The 16,420-nt window shown below is 39.6% G+C and overlaps 1 protein-coding gene across 4 annotated transcripts in view; it reads right to left on the bottom strand.

The window, feature by feature from the left end:
* Nucleotides 1-16,420, bottom strand: part of LOC129775557 (hemicentin-1-like) — a 211,410-nt gene that overhangs the window by 79,344 nt on the left and 115,646 nt on the right. For 3 of the 4 annotated variants that reach the window (XM_055780411.1, XM_055780415.1, XM_055780412.1), the window contains exon 2: nucleotides 12,206-12,268. The exons of the other annotated variant lie outside the window; for it this stretch is intronic. In XM_055780411.1, coding sequence (XP_055636386.1) covers nucleotides 12,206-12,268 — 63 coding nt within the window. The remainder of the gene's footprint in view (nucleotides 1-12,205; nucleotides 12,269-16,420) is intronic. 4 annotated transcript variants of the gene reach the window in all.

The following is a 16,420-nucleotide window of genomic DNA, read 5'->3' as shown; positions in this document are numbered from 1 at the left end:
TACATTTGATATGATGCCTAGGACTAAATATGTGGACGGAAGAATTGTCAAACGACTATTTTAGTTTACGTTTCCATCTGAAGTTTGCATCTCTCAACTGTACGTACTTCTCGAACCGCGAAAGTTCATTCACCTTTAGTACCTGAAATGACGGTTTTCCCAGGCTTCTCAGTTTAAAAGTACGTTTTTGGAAACATATTCCGGTCTGCACAACGACAAGCGAGTACAAAAGTACTCAACACCAAAAAATACCCCCGACTTGCATGTATTTGCAAAGCGGATTCCCCCAGGCACATTAATTTAGAAGTCCGTGTTAGAGAAACACAGCTCAGTGGAAAAAATACCCTCGACTTACATGTTTTGACAAAGAGAGTTCCCCCAGGCACAACGATTTAGAAGTCTGTGTTGGGGAAACCGTAAATCGGGCCAATCAAAACTAAACAGTTAGGGCGTTTAGATAACGCTTGACATTTCACAGTTATTCAATTGTTCATCTCATGAAAAATTGCATTTTATCAATTGTGATAGACGCGTACAAATATTTCCTATCAATTGATACAAATATTTTTCCGATCTGTTAAGAAATGTTCGAGTTCTAAGCATCCGAAATACGGGTATAGTTAGCACACAAATCGGCAGAACAAATGTGTGGGAAAAAAGGAAGGTCTTCCAGTTTTCATGAATTTAAACCGTTTAGAGATTAGCGAATTGTAAGGTATAGCATATCAAACAAATCTTAGAGAATTTCCGATTCGATTGATATGTAAATCATGAGAATTCGCTTACTGTGAAAATAGTTGTCAACGTTAACTTTATTTCATAAAAACGTGACCTGCTTTCTGATTTGGCACCCTTTCTGAAAGACGTAGTTCTACGTCAAAAAAAAATCAAATTTCGGACAGAGTTAATTCGAATTTCAGACACTCTGTTTCCATAACGTTTCCAGTCGTTTTAAGCTCAATTTATATTCCTGTACAATTACTAATTACTAATTCAATAAAATCAAATTCAATAAAATAAAATCAATGCGAAAACAACAACGACTTGGCCTGTTTAAAAGCGAACTGCGACCTTTCGTGCACACACACACATGTTTTAAAAATTGTCTACAACCATCGATGGCTTTTAAACATGTAGTAGAACTTTTACCACTTTTACCACAATCTCCTTTGTGATAATTGCAACCATTTACCCATTCACCTATTTTCCCCCCAAATGATTGTCGTTTATTAATGTTTCTTTATTTTGTAGCATCATGGTTTAAATACCGTAAGGGTTATATTCCTTAAACGATAATTATATATTTGAATTCAAGTTATTTGTTGTTAAAGGAACTAAAATAATTCAAGGTTATCCACAGAGTTTGAATCTTAACTCTTAATTGTTGTTACATAGTTTCATCTATTTTGTTATTATCATTTTGTACCAATTCCAATTTAGAATTTACAGCTTTTTTGCCATTTTCAGTTCTATAAGTTTTTCTTTCTGCTTCATCCGTTCTTCTTGTATCTTCAACTTAGCTAATGTTTGGATTTCTTTTTTTCCCGTTTAAACTCAGTTTTCCTTTTCCTTTCCTCAAGTTTTCGGCGCTTCGTTTTTTCAATGAACTTCTTCGCAGGTTCTACGTCTTTATTAAACATATCCCAGGACTCGTTCGTGGTCACTGTAGGAGTAACGTAAGGCTTACTTCTATCGTGAGTTGATGAGTTGCCAGGATACACGGCAATATAGGCAGGATTCAACGTTTCTTTTGTTAGAAGCTCTTCTAGTTGCACACCGTTCCCTAATTATTCAGTTTTCAGTTTCTATCAGCTGGTTTGTAGTTGAAAAAAAGTGTACTCTTTATACAAGATTCCAAAATATTTTGAATATTTTGAATGCGTTGTATGAGTGTACGCTTTGCATCCATAACAAGCCTGAAAACTCACATTGTAGTATCACCAATTTCAATTGTCCGAAATATGAATCGTAGGGAAAAGGCTTGATTCAAATTTCGGACATTTTATTTTGTGATTTTTTGAAGAAACATTCCACTTACCAAGCAATAACAGTAAACTGATAACGGTGATGAGAATTGATGTAACACGAGAGACTATTTAAATACCTCTCGTGTTAATGAACGGTTAAATTCTACATGCTCACGCTAAGCGAACGTCAAACACAAACGAACTTTATGCAAAATATTAGTTCATTCGAACTTCATTAATTAGTGTTGCAGACGTTAAAATTTGAGTTTTTTTGAAAACCAAAAAATCACCGGAAATCGGGGTTTTCAACAATTTTTTTGATGCCAAATGTCTTGAAATTGCATGACACGTCGAGATTTACGGTTATCTAGAAAATTTTGTTTTTGTCAAAAATTGACTTTTAACCCTTTCGTAACGAGCGTCGTCTATAGACGACATCCTCGCGAGGAGCTGTGTGTACGAGCGTCGTCTTTAGACGACATGAAATTCATACTGCTCCTCGATCACACCAGCGCGATGTGCATACTTTGCGGCGCAGTGCTCCGTACAGGGGTAGCACTTCGGCGGAGCGCACTGCCGTAATGAAAGGGTTAAGACGGAAAAACGACCAAGTGCCAAAAAAAATATTTTTTTACAATTTTTTTTTTTCGAGATTACAGGAAATCTCGACGAGTAATGCAATTTTAAGACATTTGGCATCAACAATTTTTTTTTTTGAAAACCCAGATTTTCGGTGATCTTTCGTTTTTCAAAAAAAAACTCTAATGTTTACGTCTTTTGCAAAGGGTATATTATCGTGCAAATCAACATTTCGCAGCAAGTTCCGAATGAAAAATCGAGATAATTATTTTTATTGGTACCCAAAACCATACGTTTCGTTTCGTATTCCAAAAAAAAGTCCCAGAGTGTAGAATTATGACAAAAAAAAATTTCGAGATGACACGAGATCTAGTGTCATCTCGAATTTTTTTGTTGTTGTTTCATACAATTTAAAGACATTTGACATCAACAATTTTTTTTTGAAAACCCTGATTATTTCCCCCTTGGGTGATTTTTCGATTTTCAAAAAACTCAACTTTGACCGCTTTGTGCCACTCTCCCTTAAGTCCGATTGAGCTAATATTTGGCATAGGGTGTTTTTTCGAGGTGATGAACATTTTTTATTAGGTATCTTTTTGAAATTAGAGATGACAATTTTCATTGGCACCCTACTGTATGTATATACGAGGGTTGTCCAAAAAATACGTTTCAGTGCCTCAGAAATCACGGAAAAATAAAGTCAAGACAAAAAACAAGGTGATTTTCGTAATGTACGTTTTATTTTCTATTTTTCTACATAATCGCCGTAACGTTCGAGGCATTTTTCATAGCGTGGCACGAGTTATTCTATTCCAAGCGCGAAGTGCGTAGCGTCCAACTTTTTGAAGAACGATGTAACTGCGTCACGAATTTCTTCAGTGTTATCGAATCGTTGACCACCGAACGCCTGTTTCATCACCGTACTATTGTGAAGTTTTGAACCGATTAAGAACCGCGATTAAGAACAAAAGGCCAGGTTTATTGACGAAAGGAGTGTTCCTCATCCACGATAATGCGCAGCCCCATTCTGCTCGCGTAACTCGAGAGCAATTGGAAACATTCAAATGAACTGTGTTCGAGCATTCTCCTTACACCCCAGGCCTCGCCCCTAGCGACTATCACTTATTCCCGGTGACGAAACAGGCGTTCGGCGGTCAACGATTCGATAACACTGAAGAAATTCGTGACGCAGTTACATCGTACTTCAAAATGATGGACGCTACGCACTTCGCGCTCGGAATAGAAAAAATCGTGCCACGCTATGAAAAATGCCTCGAACGTTACGGCGATTATGTAGAAAAATAGAAATTAAAACGTAGATTACGAAAATCACCTTGTATTTGTCCTAACTTTATTTTTCCGCGATTTCTGAGGCACTGAAACTTATTTTTTGAACGACCTTCGTATGTAAGAAACAAATGAAACAATTTTTTTTTGACTCGATTATATACAGAATTCGAGTCCGCCCTGTAACATCGTATTCTTTTTCCATTACAAAAATCTTCAAAGCATCGAGGTAGGTAAAATTATATAAAAATTAACATTTTATGATTTATCATACATTGTCTAAGAATTGAGTTATGCTTCTCCATGCTCCTCGCATGGAAAGCTTTATGTCGCATGTTCACGTATCGAAAAACAATGTTTGCTTCGATGTGTGTATGTGTAATGGATAAAAAATCCGCGAAGAAAATGAAAAAGATTTTGTCTGTTTTTCGAAGCATTTGTGGACAAAGACAATATTATCATAGCCATACCAAGAAACGAAACCAAGGTGTATGAAAATGGAATTAGAATTTTTAATTGAAAATACACGTTCATTGTTCTTGAATGGTTCAAAATGTTTTGTTCGAAGTGATGCCCATTGGAAGCTGTCCATTTTTCCCGTCTGTCAGGCAACTCTAGAGCGCCTCGTCAAAAAAAAAATCGGTTTTTAAGCCAAATCAGTAATCGAACCAGTTTTGCACTTTTCCGTGAGAGTTGAAGTGCTGCTCAGCGAGTGCGTATCCCATCGATGAAAACAAATGGTGATCTGGTGAATAAGTCTCATGCGGTACTTGATCCCAATTAAGTAGCTCAGCCTTTTCCCTGGCCAATCTTGATAGGTGTGACGAGGCATTGTTATCTAGAAAAATCACTTTGTGTTGACTTTTCTGATATGCCGATCTTTTTAGGAGCAATGCTCGGTTCAGTTCGATCATTTGTTTTCGGTGAAGTTCACTTTGAAAGTGGATTTAACTTTCGGTGGATCTTCACGCCCTTCGTTCCTCACATAAAAGCTCGCACTTTTTAAAATTTCTTGACCACACCGTCATTTGCCGACAGCATGCTCGTCATAATTTCCAATCAACAATCTATGTGAATCGGAAGCGAATTTTTCAAAAGTTTTTAGTAAAAAATAAATGGTGTCCGTAGGCACATAATTCACAATTTTTCACACAAAAAGGGGTGGGGGAAATGGGGGGATGACGATCGACATGAGTTTCAATCTTCGAAATTACAATGTATAACTGTAATTGTGCTTCCTTGGCCGAGTGGTTAGCGTCATAACTAACATGCCGGGTGTTCGGGTTCGATTCCCGTTCTAGTCGGGGGAATTTTTCGTCAAAGAAATTTCCTCCGACTTGCACTGTGATCACGCGTATTCTAGAGCTTGCCACTCAGAATGCATTCAAGGCGTGTTATTTGGCATAGAAATCTCAACTAAGTACTAATAAAAATGACGCAAGTAATACTACGTTGAGACGGTGAAGTTCCTCTAGGAACGTTAGTGCCATTGAAGAAGAAGAAGAACTGTTATTGTGCGTATTCCGGTTTCATATTTATACACCTGGTAACCTCTTCTTCTTGTCTCCACCGGATTCGATGCGAACATCACCTTTACAGGATTGCTATCCGACAATCACTTGCAACATGTCCCGCCCATCGCACCCATTCAGTCTTGGTAGCTTTCTGGATGCTGGATTCGCTGTAGAGTAGCGCCAGTTCGTGGTTCTGCCTCCCTTTTCATACTCCATTTTCCGTATATTGTTCTGAACACTCAGCGTTCGAAAACACCAAGTGCTTCGAACACCGTTCATGCCAATAGAGTTCATGCCAATAGAGTTCATGCCCATAGAGGACAGCCGGTCGAATCAGAGATTTATACATGAAACACTCCGTACAGGATCGGAGTTTGTTGGACCTTAAGGATTTGTGGAGCCCATAGAAGGCACGGCTTCCGTTGACTATCCGTCTTCGAATTTCACGGCTGTTGTCGGTTGTTATCGCCGGGCCAAGGAAGACAAATTCATCTACAACCTCGAGCTTGTCACCGTCAATCACAACACTACTACGAAGAGGATTTCGTTACGATCAGCCACTCCGGCAAGCATGTTTTAAGTGTTAGATGCATTGATCCCAAGCCCAATCAGTCCTGTTTCGTGTCTCAGGCGGGTAGACAAATCCGCTACCGTCGTTTGTGGTTTTTGGATTATGTCCACACCATTGGTGAAGCAGGTAAACCGAAAAGACTCGTTGAAATCGTGCCCCCATGGTGAAGCCGGCTTTCCGCATAACACCTTTCAGTGCCCCGTCAAAGAGCAGACAGGCGAGTACATCGCCGTGTTGAAGTCCCCTTTAAGTCTCAACGGTTTCCGATAGATCGCCTGTGATCCGCACACTACACCGCACACCGTTCATCGTTGCCTGAATCAGTCTTATCAGCTTTCGAGGAAAGCCGTGTTCGTCAATAGTTCTCCATAGCAGTCGTCGGTCGATTGTAGCATATGAGGCTTTGAAGTCGACGAAGATGTGGTGCGTAGGGACCTGTTACTCGCGGACCTTTTGGAGGTTCTGCCGCAGTGTAAAAATCTGATCCGTCGTCGAGCAACCGGGCGTGAAGCCGGCTTGATGACTTCCCACAAATCTGTGATAGACAGCGGAAGAGAATCAGGGACAGAATTTTTACAGGATTTTGATCGCACGGTAGATCTCACAATTTAACTTGTCACTTGTTTATAGATGGAGAATTCAAAGCGAATGTAGCAGCCATATTCTTGAATGGATATGAAGATGGCTAGATCGCGGTTGTTTCTTAACGAAACTTTGCTCTCCCGGTAGCATGGGACTCATAATGAGTTTAAGTTTCTAAAATCAAGAACATCTCCGTTATCCGCTAGCCACCGCTGAGTCAGAAAAGACCAATAAATTCAACCAAATCGATCTAATCTGCCTCACTCCTTGATTTTGTGGTTCAATCAGCCATTTTATTTGCAGAACATGCCACAAACATTAAAAACCGAAGCCGGGGGCAAAAAACGCGCGCCATTTGATGCGGAGAAGCTCATGAATGCTGAATGTGTCAATTCAGAAGACTTCATTAAACTGTACAAAACAACGATATTATCGGTAGTTTTTGCTACCGATCAGCCGCCAGATGTCATTGCTTGTGTATACCCATTGAGGGTGGGCATCCAACGCATACGATCACAAAACACATGGTGAAACATTTCATTTATATTTTTCGCTCGACGTGACAGCGACTGGAGTCGAGATAAATTGATTGGAACGTCGTATAAAATGGAAAATGACAACCATTATATAGAAAAATATGAAGGAAATCGAAAAGGTTCGGAGACTCGCTCTACAGCATTATCAGGCTTCGATAGAACAGAAGATGTTGGAATAAAAATCATTCAGTTGATGAATCAAGAGAGAAATAAAAACGAATCCAAAAAAACAAAGCTTCATGAAGTATCAATAAACGACGATTTCAAAAAAAAAAGTGTAGTCAGCTGTATGACTGATTGCAAAGTAAATAGTAAGTTTTTTTTATTAATTCGTTTATTTTTACAGGCTCAGTTACTTAAGTTTAAAGGAGCCGAATTCTTAAATATAATTTTAAAACTATATATATATATAAACAATTTTCTTACATCTATGGTTAGTAAGGTGGAAAACCGATTACTCGCGGTGTACTCGAGTTTAGAAAGGTGACATATTTTTAGGAGAAGGATGGGATATAAGGAAATTGTAACAATGTTGATGAACACTCAATTCTTAAATCTATTCGTATATCTATAGTTTATTTACATTTCAACTTATTCTACTATTTATAGCAAGGGGACGAATTACCCGCAAAGGAAGGAAAGGAGGGTATAATGATGTAGGGACAATCACACACGAAGATCTATAGCTTTAAGGAAAATATATATATGGGACATGTAATCAAGGTCTAACCGAGCCAACACATCTCTCACCGGCACATTGGGCTGTCTTCCTCGGGCCCGAAGGGAGTTTTCTAAATTCGATCTGGCGACCAGATACACCTCGCACGACCAAACAACGTGCTCGATGTCGTGATAACCTTGGCCACAAACGCAAAGATTGCTGCTGGCAAGATTGAAACGGAAGAGTAGTGCATCTAACGAACAGTGATTGGACATGAGTCGGGAAAAGGTGCGAATAAAGTACCGACTCAAGTGCAGACTTTTGAACCACGGTTTGAGGCTAACCTTAGGGATAATCGAGTGAAACCACCGGCCCAATTCATCTTCATTCCACTTGCGTTGCCAGTTAGCGATGGTATTTTTGCGAACTAAAGAATAAAATTCATTGAAGGCGATTTGACGCTGATAAATATCGCCTTCAATTGCACCTACCTTTGCCAATGAGTCAGCCCTCTCATTACATTGAGCAATGTGAAGGGACCCAGACAAAGGTAATGACATAACCGCGTCTGGATAAAGCACTCAAAATTTCTCGTATTCTCTCAAGGAAGTACGGCGAGTGCTTTTCCGGCCTCACTGAACGGATAGCTTTGACAGAGCTAAGACTATCCGTTACAATGTAATAGTGCTCAACAGGTCGTGAGGCGACGCTGTCCAGCGCCCAGTATATCGCTGCCAGTTCAGCAATATATACCGAGCAAGGATTCTGAAGACTGTGTGAGGTGCTAAAAAATACGTTGAACACTCCAAATCCTGTGGACTCATTCATAGAGGACCCATCAGTAAAGTACATATTATCACAATTGATACGCCCATACTTTGCATTGAAGATCGTAGGAACGAACCCCAATCTAAGATAATCTGGATTTTCATGGATTTTCTCCTTCATGAACAGATCGAAATGTACAGAGGAATTGATGTAGTCAGGAAAACAAACACGGTTGGGAATATACGAAGAAGGAACAACCTGCATAGAGGTGAATTCATGATATGAGCTCATGCATCCAGAATGAAAATTTAGCTCGATCAATTGTTCAAAATTTCCGATCACCAATGGATTCATAACCTTACACCGGATGAGGAACCGAAGAGATAATAAATTGAAGCGATCTTTTAGTGGGAGTACGCCTGCCAAAACCTCGAGACTCATGGTATGCGTTGAGGGCATACATCCCAACGCAATACGGAGACAAATATACTGAATTCGCTCGAGTTTAATGAGGTGTGTTTTGGCAGCTGATTGAAAACAGAAACTGCCATACTCCATCACTGAGAGAATAGTTGTTCGATACAACATAATAAGATCTTCGGGATGGGCTCCCCACCAGGTGCCGGTAATTGTACGGAGAAAGTTTATTCTCTGTTGACATTTTTTACTCAGATACCTAATATGGGCCCCCAAGTACATTTGGAGTCGAACCAGACCCCAAGATACTTGAATGACATAGCATGAGTGATCGGTTTACCCAAAAGTTGAAGCTTTGGTTTTGCTGGTCTATGCTTCCTAGAAAAAACCACCATCTCTGTTTTCTCCGTGGAGAATTCGATCCCTAGCCCAATGGCCCAGGTTGAAAAATTGTTCAAAGTATCTTGTAAGGGTCCTTGCAGGTCGGATTCGTTTGATCCTACGACAGACACCACTCCATCATCTGCAAGTTGTCTTAGGCTGCAATTTTGTGTAAGACAATTGTCGATGTCGCTTACATAGGAGTTGTACAAAAGGGGGCTTAAACATGAGCCCTGGGGGAGGCCCATGTAAGAGACCCGACTTACTGCCGAATCTCCGTGAGAAAAGTTCAAATGTTTCTCACAAAGCAAGTTATATAACATTCAATAGAGGCGGAAGACCCCGAGAGTGTAATTTGTCTGACAAAACCTCTATTGAAACAGAATCAAAGGCCCCCTCTATATCCAAGAATACTGAAGCCATTTGTTTTTTTTCGGCGTAAGCCATTTGAACTTCTGAAGAAAGCAACGCAAGACAATCATTCGTCCCCTTGCCCCTGCGGAACCCATATTGTGTATCTGAGAGTAGGTCATTCGTTTCAACCCATCGATCAAGGCGAAACAAGATCATTTTCTCCAACAATTTCCGTATACAAGACAGAATTGCTATTGGGCGGTACGAATTGAAGTCGGACGCGGGTTTTCCGGGTTTTTGAATAGCTATAACTCGTACTTTTATCCAATCATCTGGAACAATATTATGCTCCAGAAACCGATTGAATAAATTCAACAAGCGATGTTTCGCCACATCAGGAAGGTTTTTCAGCAAGTTGAACTTAATTCTATCCGATTCCGGAGCAGAATTGTTACATGAAAGGAGAGCAAGAGAGATTTCTACCATCGAAAACTCGTAATCAAGATCGCACCTATCTTGTGGTATTTCTCGAACAATTTTTTGCACAGGAGCGGAATCAGGACAAACCTTCCGTGCAAAATTAAAAATCCATCGATGTGAATATTCTTCGCTTTCATTCGTTGAAGAGCGTTTTCTCATGTTTCGAGCCACTTTCCATAATTTTTTCATTGACGTTTCTCGTGACAAACCTCCCACGAAATTTCGCCAATAAGCACGTTTTTTCGCTTTGATCAAGTTTTTAAATTGATTTTCAAGGGCTGAATACGTCTGAAAATTTTCAGGGGTTCCACGTTTCCGAAAAGCTTTAAATGCATTCGATTTTTCTACATAAAGCTTGGAACACTGGCTATCCCACCATAGATTGGGAGGCCTTCGGCGAATGGTGGAACCTGGGATGGGTTTCGTTTGAGCGCGAACCGCGCTATCATGGATCAAACGAGAAAGGAAGTTATACTCCTCCAATGGAGGTAAACCATCTCTGGAATTGATGGCTAGAGCAATCGCGTCCGTATATTTTTTCCAGTCAATGTGTCTTGTGAGGTCATATGCCATGTTTATAGATTCAGAAGAATTCGACCCAATGGTGATGGAAATTTTGATTGGCAAGTGATCACTACCGTTGGGGTCCTGGATTACATTCCACTTGCAATCTAACGATAGTGAATTCGAGCAAAGCGAGAGGTCAAGAGCACTTGGGAATAGTAAGTTGTGAAGTAGTAATTTGTTTCGAGAAACATTTCTTTGACAAATCATATCATATAATCTATTAACGCATGAGTCGGATAACCCATTCTTAACAAAATCGATTTTTAAAATCAAATCGCCCTCGAACAGCGAAAACAATCTATATATTCTGATGCTGTGATTGACAGCATCAACTACCACTCAATATGAACTCAATTATTCCTTAATTGACATTTGTGCTTGGAGCAAAAGACTACTGAGTAATAAATCTGGTATTCCATTGCTCGATGAAATCATCAGTCGTTTCAATGCGCCCGCATTGTCGAGATATTTTCTGTTCTGGTAATAGCCAACGCTTAGTCCCGATCCAATTCCAAAATCACATACATTATTCATCACTCAACCACCGTCGCGTCATGGGAAAAAGGCGGGAAACATTAACACAATCTTATCCCAAATTGCGTTCATTTTACCGAAATCATCTCGATGCCATCAACATTTTCCTCGTCACATTCAAACGTCAAACATTCGTTTCTCTAAAAATAGTTTCAAACAAGCAGTCCCCTCGCCATAGGCTATAAACCGATAGCGAGGATCATTGTGGATCACATCGCGCCCAATTACAGCCCTATTTTACCAGTTCACCATAAGATAAACAGCTACTTTCCACCGGTCCCCAACGGAATATCGTGATCTCCCGAGCGGCTCAGCGGCCTGTAACCAGCCAGTAACTGCTCCAAATTCGTGATCATGCGATCTTAACGATCTTGAGTGCGGAATTTGTAGAAAAAAAATAAAGAGACGGTCTGCGGCGGATTTAACGCGCGATCGCGAAAGCTTTTTATCTGCTGCCCATAAAAGCTGCGATCAGCAGATGAAATGGGGCACAAAAATGCCGAGGAGACAGACAATTGGTTAGGAGGGAGACTTTCAACCATTACTGCTGCTGATCTTGCAGTGGCAGATTGGAATCGGGTGAGAGGGGGTGACCTTAAATCATTGACAAAACGATTTAATGGTTTTTTTCCGAACTTCGAAAGCTTCTGCACTCACTAACGCTCGGGGATTCCATTTTCTCAATCCGCTGCGGATCATCTATCATTCCTCTACATATGAGCTGACTTGTTAGCCAATTGCCTTGGGGCATTTTTGTACGCATTTTGGGGCAATTTCCGCTGTCAAAATCTCAGACGGTGCACACAGTTTCTATAACGGTTCCCGTTTTACTCCGTTCCATGGTTCCATGTGGGTTCTGGGCGTAGGAAGTAGCTGAATTTTCTCGGTCATAATTAGTCGTCATAAAATATCCGAGAAGTCATAAAAAATATGCCCAGAATGGAGAAGCATCTTTGCGCGAAGAAATGCTTCAAACAAAAATTGCAAATTAGCAACGAAATACTTACTGACGCGGCCCATTTTCTGGGAGGTCACATTAGAATGTGAGAAGAAAGCACGCTCGAACGAACCTGAAGAAATGAAAAAGAAACAGAATTAGTAAGCAGCTGTGAAATGTTACAATATACGAGTTGAAAAATTCAGAAGAACAGCTGAATTTCAAATCAGCTTTATCGTAGCTGCACTTCGATGCGTCTGCGAGAAGACGGCACAAAGTCATTTCATCCTTTTGCCAGAAGAAAGGCGACGTCTCACTCTTCCCCATCCTCAACACAACAAACAAAAAAAAAGAACGCTGTGAAATATACACGGGGGCGAATAAAAATTAAAAATTAATTCAAACCCAACGAGGTGTTGTTGTTATTGTTTCTGCCGCTCGCTTTATGTTGCGTGGGAAATTCGCCGAGGTGATTCTCACCTGGAAACCAATCGTTTGAGTGGCGTAAGACAAAGGAGAAAAACTGACAGCGGCGGGAAGTCGAAAGACCGTTTTGGGAAATGCACTCTTGAGACAACACAACAATGGAGGGTGAACTTAGATTGATACCCACGGCTCCTCGCGAGACCAGCCGTACCCCCAGCAGGTAGGTTGACTACTACCCAAAGATCCATACGAGAGATTAGCTGGGGAAGATAAAATTAATTTTCTTTTTATATAGTTCTAACTATCTTCCGGTGTAATTTGGTGGCTCCGCAGCCGACCACCGTCGTGACGCAAACCGTGCCAAGTGTGTGTGTGTGTGATTAATAATTTATTTCATTCAGTTACAATACACATTAAGCTAAACAATTTCATTCTACCTTCACACGTTGGAGGGAAAGCTTCTCACGGTTCTTCTTATTCGACGAAAATAACGCAAAATGTCTTCACATGCCAGCAATCAATTTAAGACGCCGATCGCGTTTTTCCATCGGAACGAATCGGAATCCAAACATGGCAGAACTGTGAAATTATAATCAAAAACAGGGTTATACCCCAAAAGAAGCCATTGAGATTCTTTCATTTCTTTCTCTTTCGCGGCGCACATTCCATTGAAGAACAAATGATTTTCCTTTTTTTTCGGTAATTATAGCTTCGAATATAGGAAAATGATCCCCTTGGGAAACGGGGTGAGCGAGATAGGGTCATTCCTATTTCCGACCTAATCACTTCGTTTACACGCACAGCGAAGAAAAAAAACGCATACACAAGAAGGCATCAATCACTTCTCGTCGCCTTTTCGCCGAACATGGCATTATTCCGAGACAGACAATTGATTTTACGACAATCGATAAATAAAGGTCTAAACTGGGGAATGTTTCGAATCGAGCCGATCATTTTGGGTTATTTAATTACTCCCAAGAAGAGTTGTAACTAATTATAGAATTCAGTTATGTGAGTTCGGTTTTGCTATTTTTGTATGTCACGTTGGCAGTAATATTCACAACATTCACGCCACATTTCAGTTTCATAGCGGCTAATCTTGTTCAAATTCTAGCGGCTAATCTTGTTCAATTGTCTTTAAAAATTGAAGCCATCAAATCGCAAGCATCACGATCCCAAAGTGACGATGATCATTCGATCATCGGCTATCGACATCAAAAACTATATGAAACAGTATGAAATCCGGCAATTTTTTATCGTAAATCTCAAATGTCCAATTTTTATAAAACCAGTTGAGGTTTGTCTGTCATCTTCCGCGTGAGACGAATATTGTTTTATTTATTTATTTATTTATTTCGTCAAACTATAGTAGACAACAATTACATACATTACATTACAATTACAATATACTTAATGAATAATTTATAGCTATATTTATGAAAATCAATTATTAGAGCTATCATGTATTTTGTATTAATAATGAATTACGAAATGCAACGCTGCAAACATATAACTGCAAACACAAAACTGTAATTCACGAATACAATGATCTTTCAGTCAATGACTTTTTCAATAATTTCTTCGTCATTGTCACATGAATTACATTACTGTACTCATTGTACGTTCTCATCATTCTATTAAGTGGACCATTCATAGCATATGAAGTTGGTTTGAACAAATTCCGTGCTCGCAAGGGTCGTGTAGGTGCATAAAAATTTAGATTTTCAAGTAAGTTTTCAGAACTAATCCTGTGTGAAACTAAGTCAATTAAACATGAAATTGTGGCATTTTCTCTGCGTTTCTCAAGTGTTTCAATATTTATTAACATACAACGGGCTTCATATGGGGGAAGGGGATATGTTGTCCAACCTAGCTTTCTCAGGGCAAATAATAAAAAATTGTTTTTGTACTGATTCTATTCGATTGGAGTGCAGTTCTTGATAGGGTGCCCATACAACACTGCAATATTCTAAAATAGATCTTACAAAACATATATACAATGTTTTTATTGTGTATGGATCACTGAAATTGTAACTAAATCTTTTTATGAAACCGAGCATACTATTTGCTTTATTGATCATTGTATTGTAATGTTCACCAAAAGTGAATTTCAAATCAAGAATTATACCTAAATCTCTAATTTTGACGCATCTCTCTAGAGTTTCAAATCCTAGAGAACATATGAAGTCATAAGTTTCATGTTTTCGAGTATACGATATAATATTACATTTTTGACGTAGGACTACGTCTAACCGGAAGATATAGGGGGTGAAATGGAAATCTAGGCACTGAACAAGAAGGAAAATATGCAAGATTTGGAACGCTTATAACTCGAGCATTTATCAATAGATCGCAAAGGTTTTTGCATCAATTGATAGGAAATATATCTACGCATCTATTATAACGAATAAAATTTCATTTTTCTTGAGATAAATAATTGAATAATTGTGAAATATCAAGCATTGTCCAAATGCACTATGTGCCCATTTTTGATTGGTCCATTTTGTGCTCCTCAAATCGTACCGACCAAAACGGGCAACCAGAGCAGCAGCGGAATAGAATGAAGCACGATTGGAAAGGAAAAAGAAAAAAAATGAACGAAACATTGGTCGCAGTCTCACACATGCGTAATTCTCGAGCCAGCCAGTCAGCTTAAAAATCCCCGCTCCGCTGCCGTAACGATCATTCTCAACCAAACCGTACACCACATCGGTTCACATCACAACACATCAACAAACCAACCCAAGCAGCCATGTCTGGACATGGTAAAGGAGGAAAAGTGAAGGGAAAGGCAAAATCCCGCTCGAACCGTGTTCATCTGGAGTTCCCCGCAAGGGTAGCTAGGCCGAGCGCGTTAGTACCAGTGCACCAGTCCACCTAGCTGGCGATATATAGTTTCGGCCGCCACAAAAACACAACGCCAAAGGTTCTTTTCAGAACCACCAACATGTTCATAAAGAGTAAACAGTACACTAATCCATTTTTCAGGTAGATAGGTAGGTATTCACGTAGGAGAAGAAAATAAAACAATATATTTAAAATATATATTTAACAAGAGCTGTCCCCTTTGTATAGTCCTACGTCACTCCGGTTATGTACCCGACATTACCCACCCGTCTTTTTTTTCACATTGATATCTAAAAGACTTTTCACGCACCATTCGAAGAAAACATCTACTTCTTGTTGGAAAATCACAAGGTCGCTACATTTGGTTACTTCCATGTACTATTTCATATCATCAGCATATATAAGAATGTTGAGGTTAGTAAACACTAGTGACACGAATAGGATGAAAAGTAAAGGGCCTAACTGAGAATCTTGGGGAACTCCGGATGTGACATTCACTGGACTAGAGATTTTTCCTCTGAAGCGAACAAACTGTGTTCTATTGGTGAGGTAAGATTCTACCCACTTCAATAGAGTTCCAGTTACTCCCATCCGTTGTAGCTTGAAAATAAGCATTGGAATATCTACTCTGTCGAAAGCCTTGCTTAAGTCTGTATAAAGAGTCTCGACAACGTTGCCTCTATCCATTACCGCAAGAGAATACGATACAAATTCGATACAAACAGATTTGTGGCAGTGGATTTTCCTTTATAAAAACCATGTTGATTCGGTGAAATATAATGTTTTAACTGATTGAACATTTTAGTATTGACAATGGATTCAAATATTTTGGGAATACAAGCTAATATGGTCAGAACGGTTACCAGATTTGAATATGGGTAGAAGGAATGATTTTTTTCCAGACAGAAGGATATATTGCGAATTTTAGCGATAAATTGGAAAGCAAGGACAAAGGATGAACGAAAGCCGATGCCAACTTTTTCAACAACATTGGAGGGATACCATCCGGCCC

This window comes from Toxorhynchites rutilus, chromosome 3 (genome assembly GCF_029784135.1).
Source record: "Toxorhynchites rutilus septentrionalis strain SRP chromosome 3, ASM2978413v1, whole genome shotgun sequence".
In the NCBI taxonomy this organism is placed as follows: Eukaryota; Metazoa; Arthropoda; class Insecta; order Diptera; family Culicidae; genus Toxorhynchites; species Toxorhynchites rutilus.
Note: the sequence above shows the minus strand (reverse complement) of the source record. Positions and strands in the feature narration are given on the sequence as shown.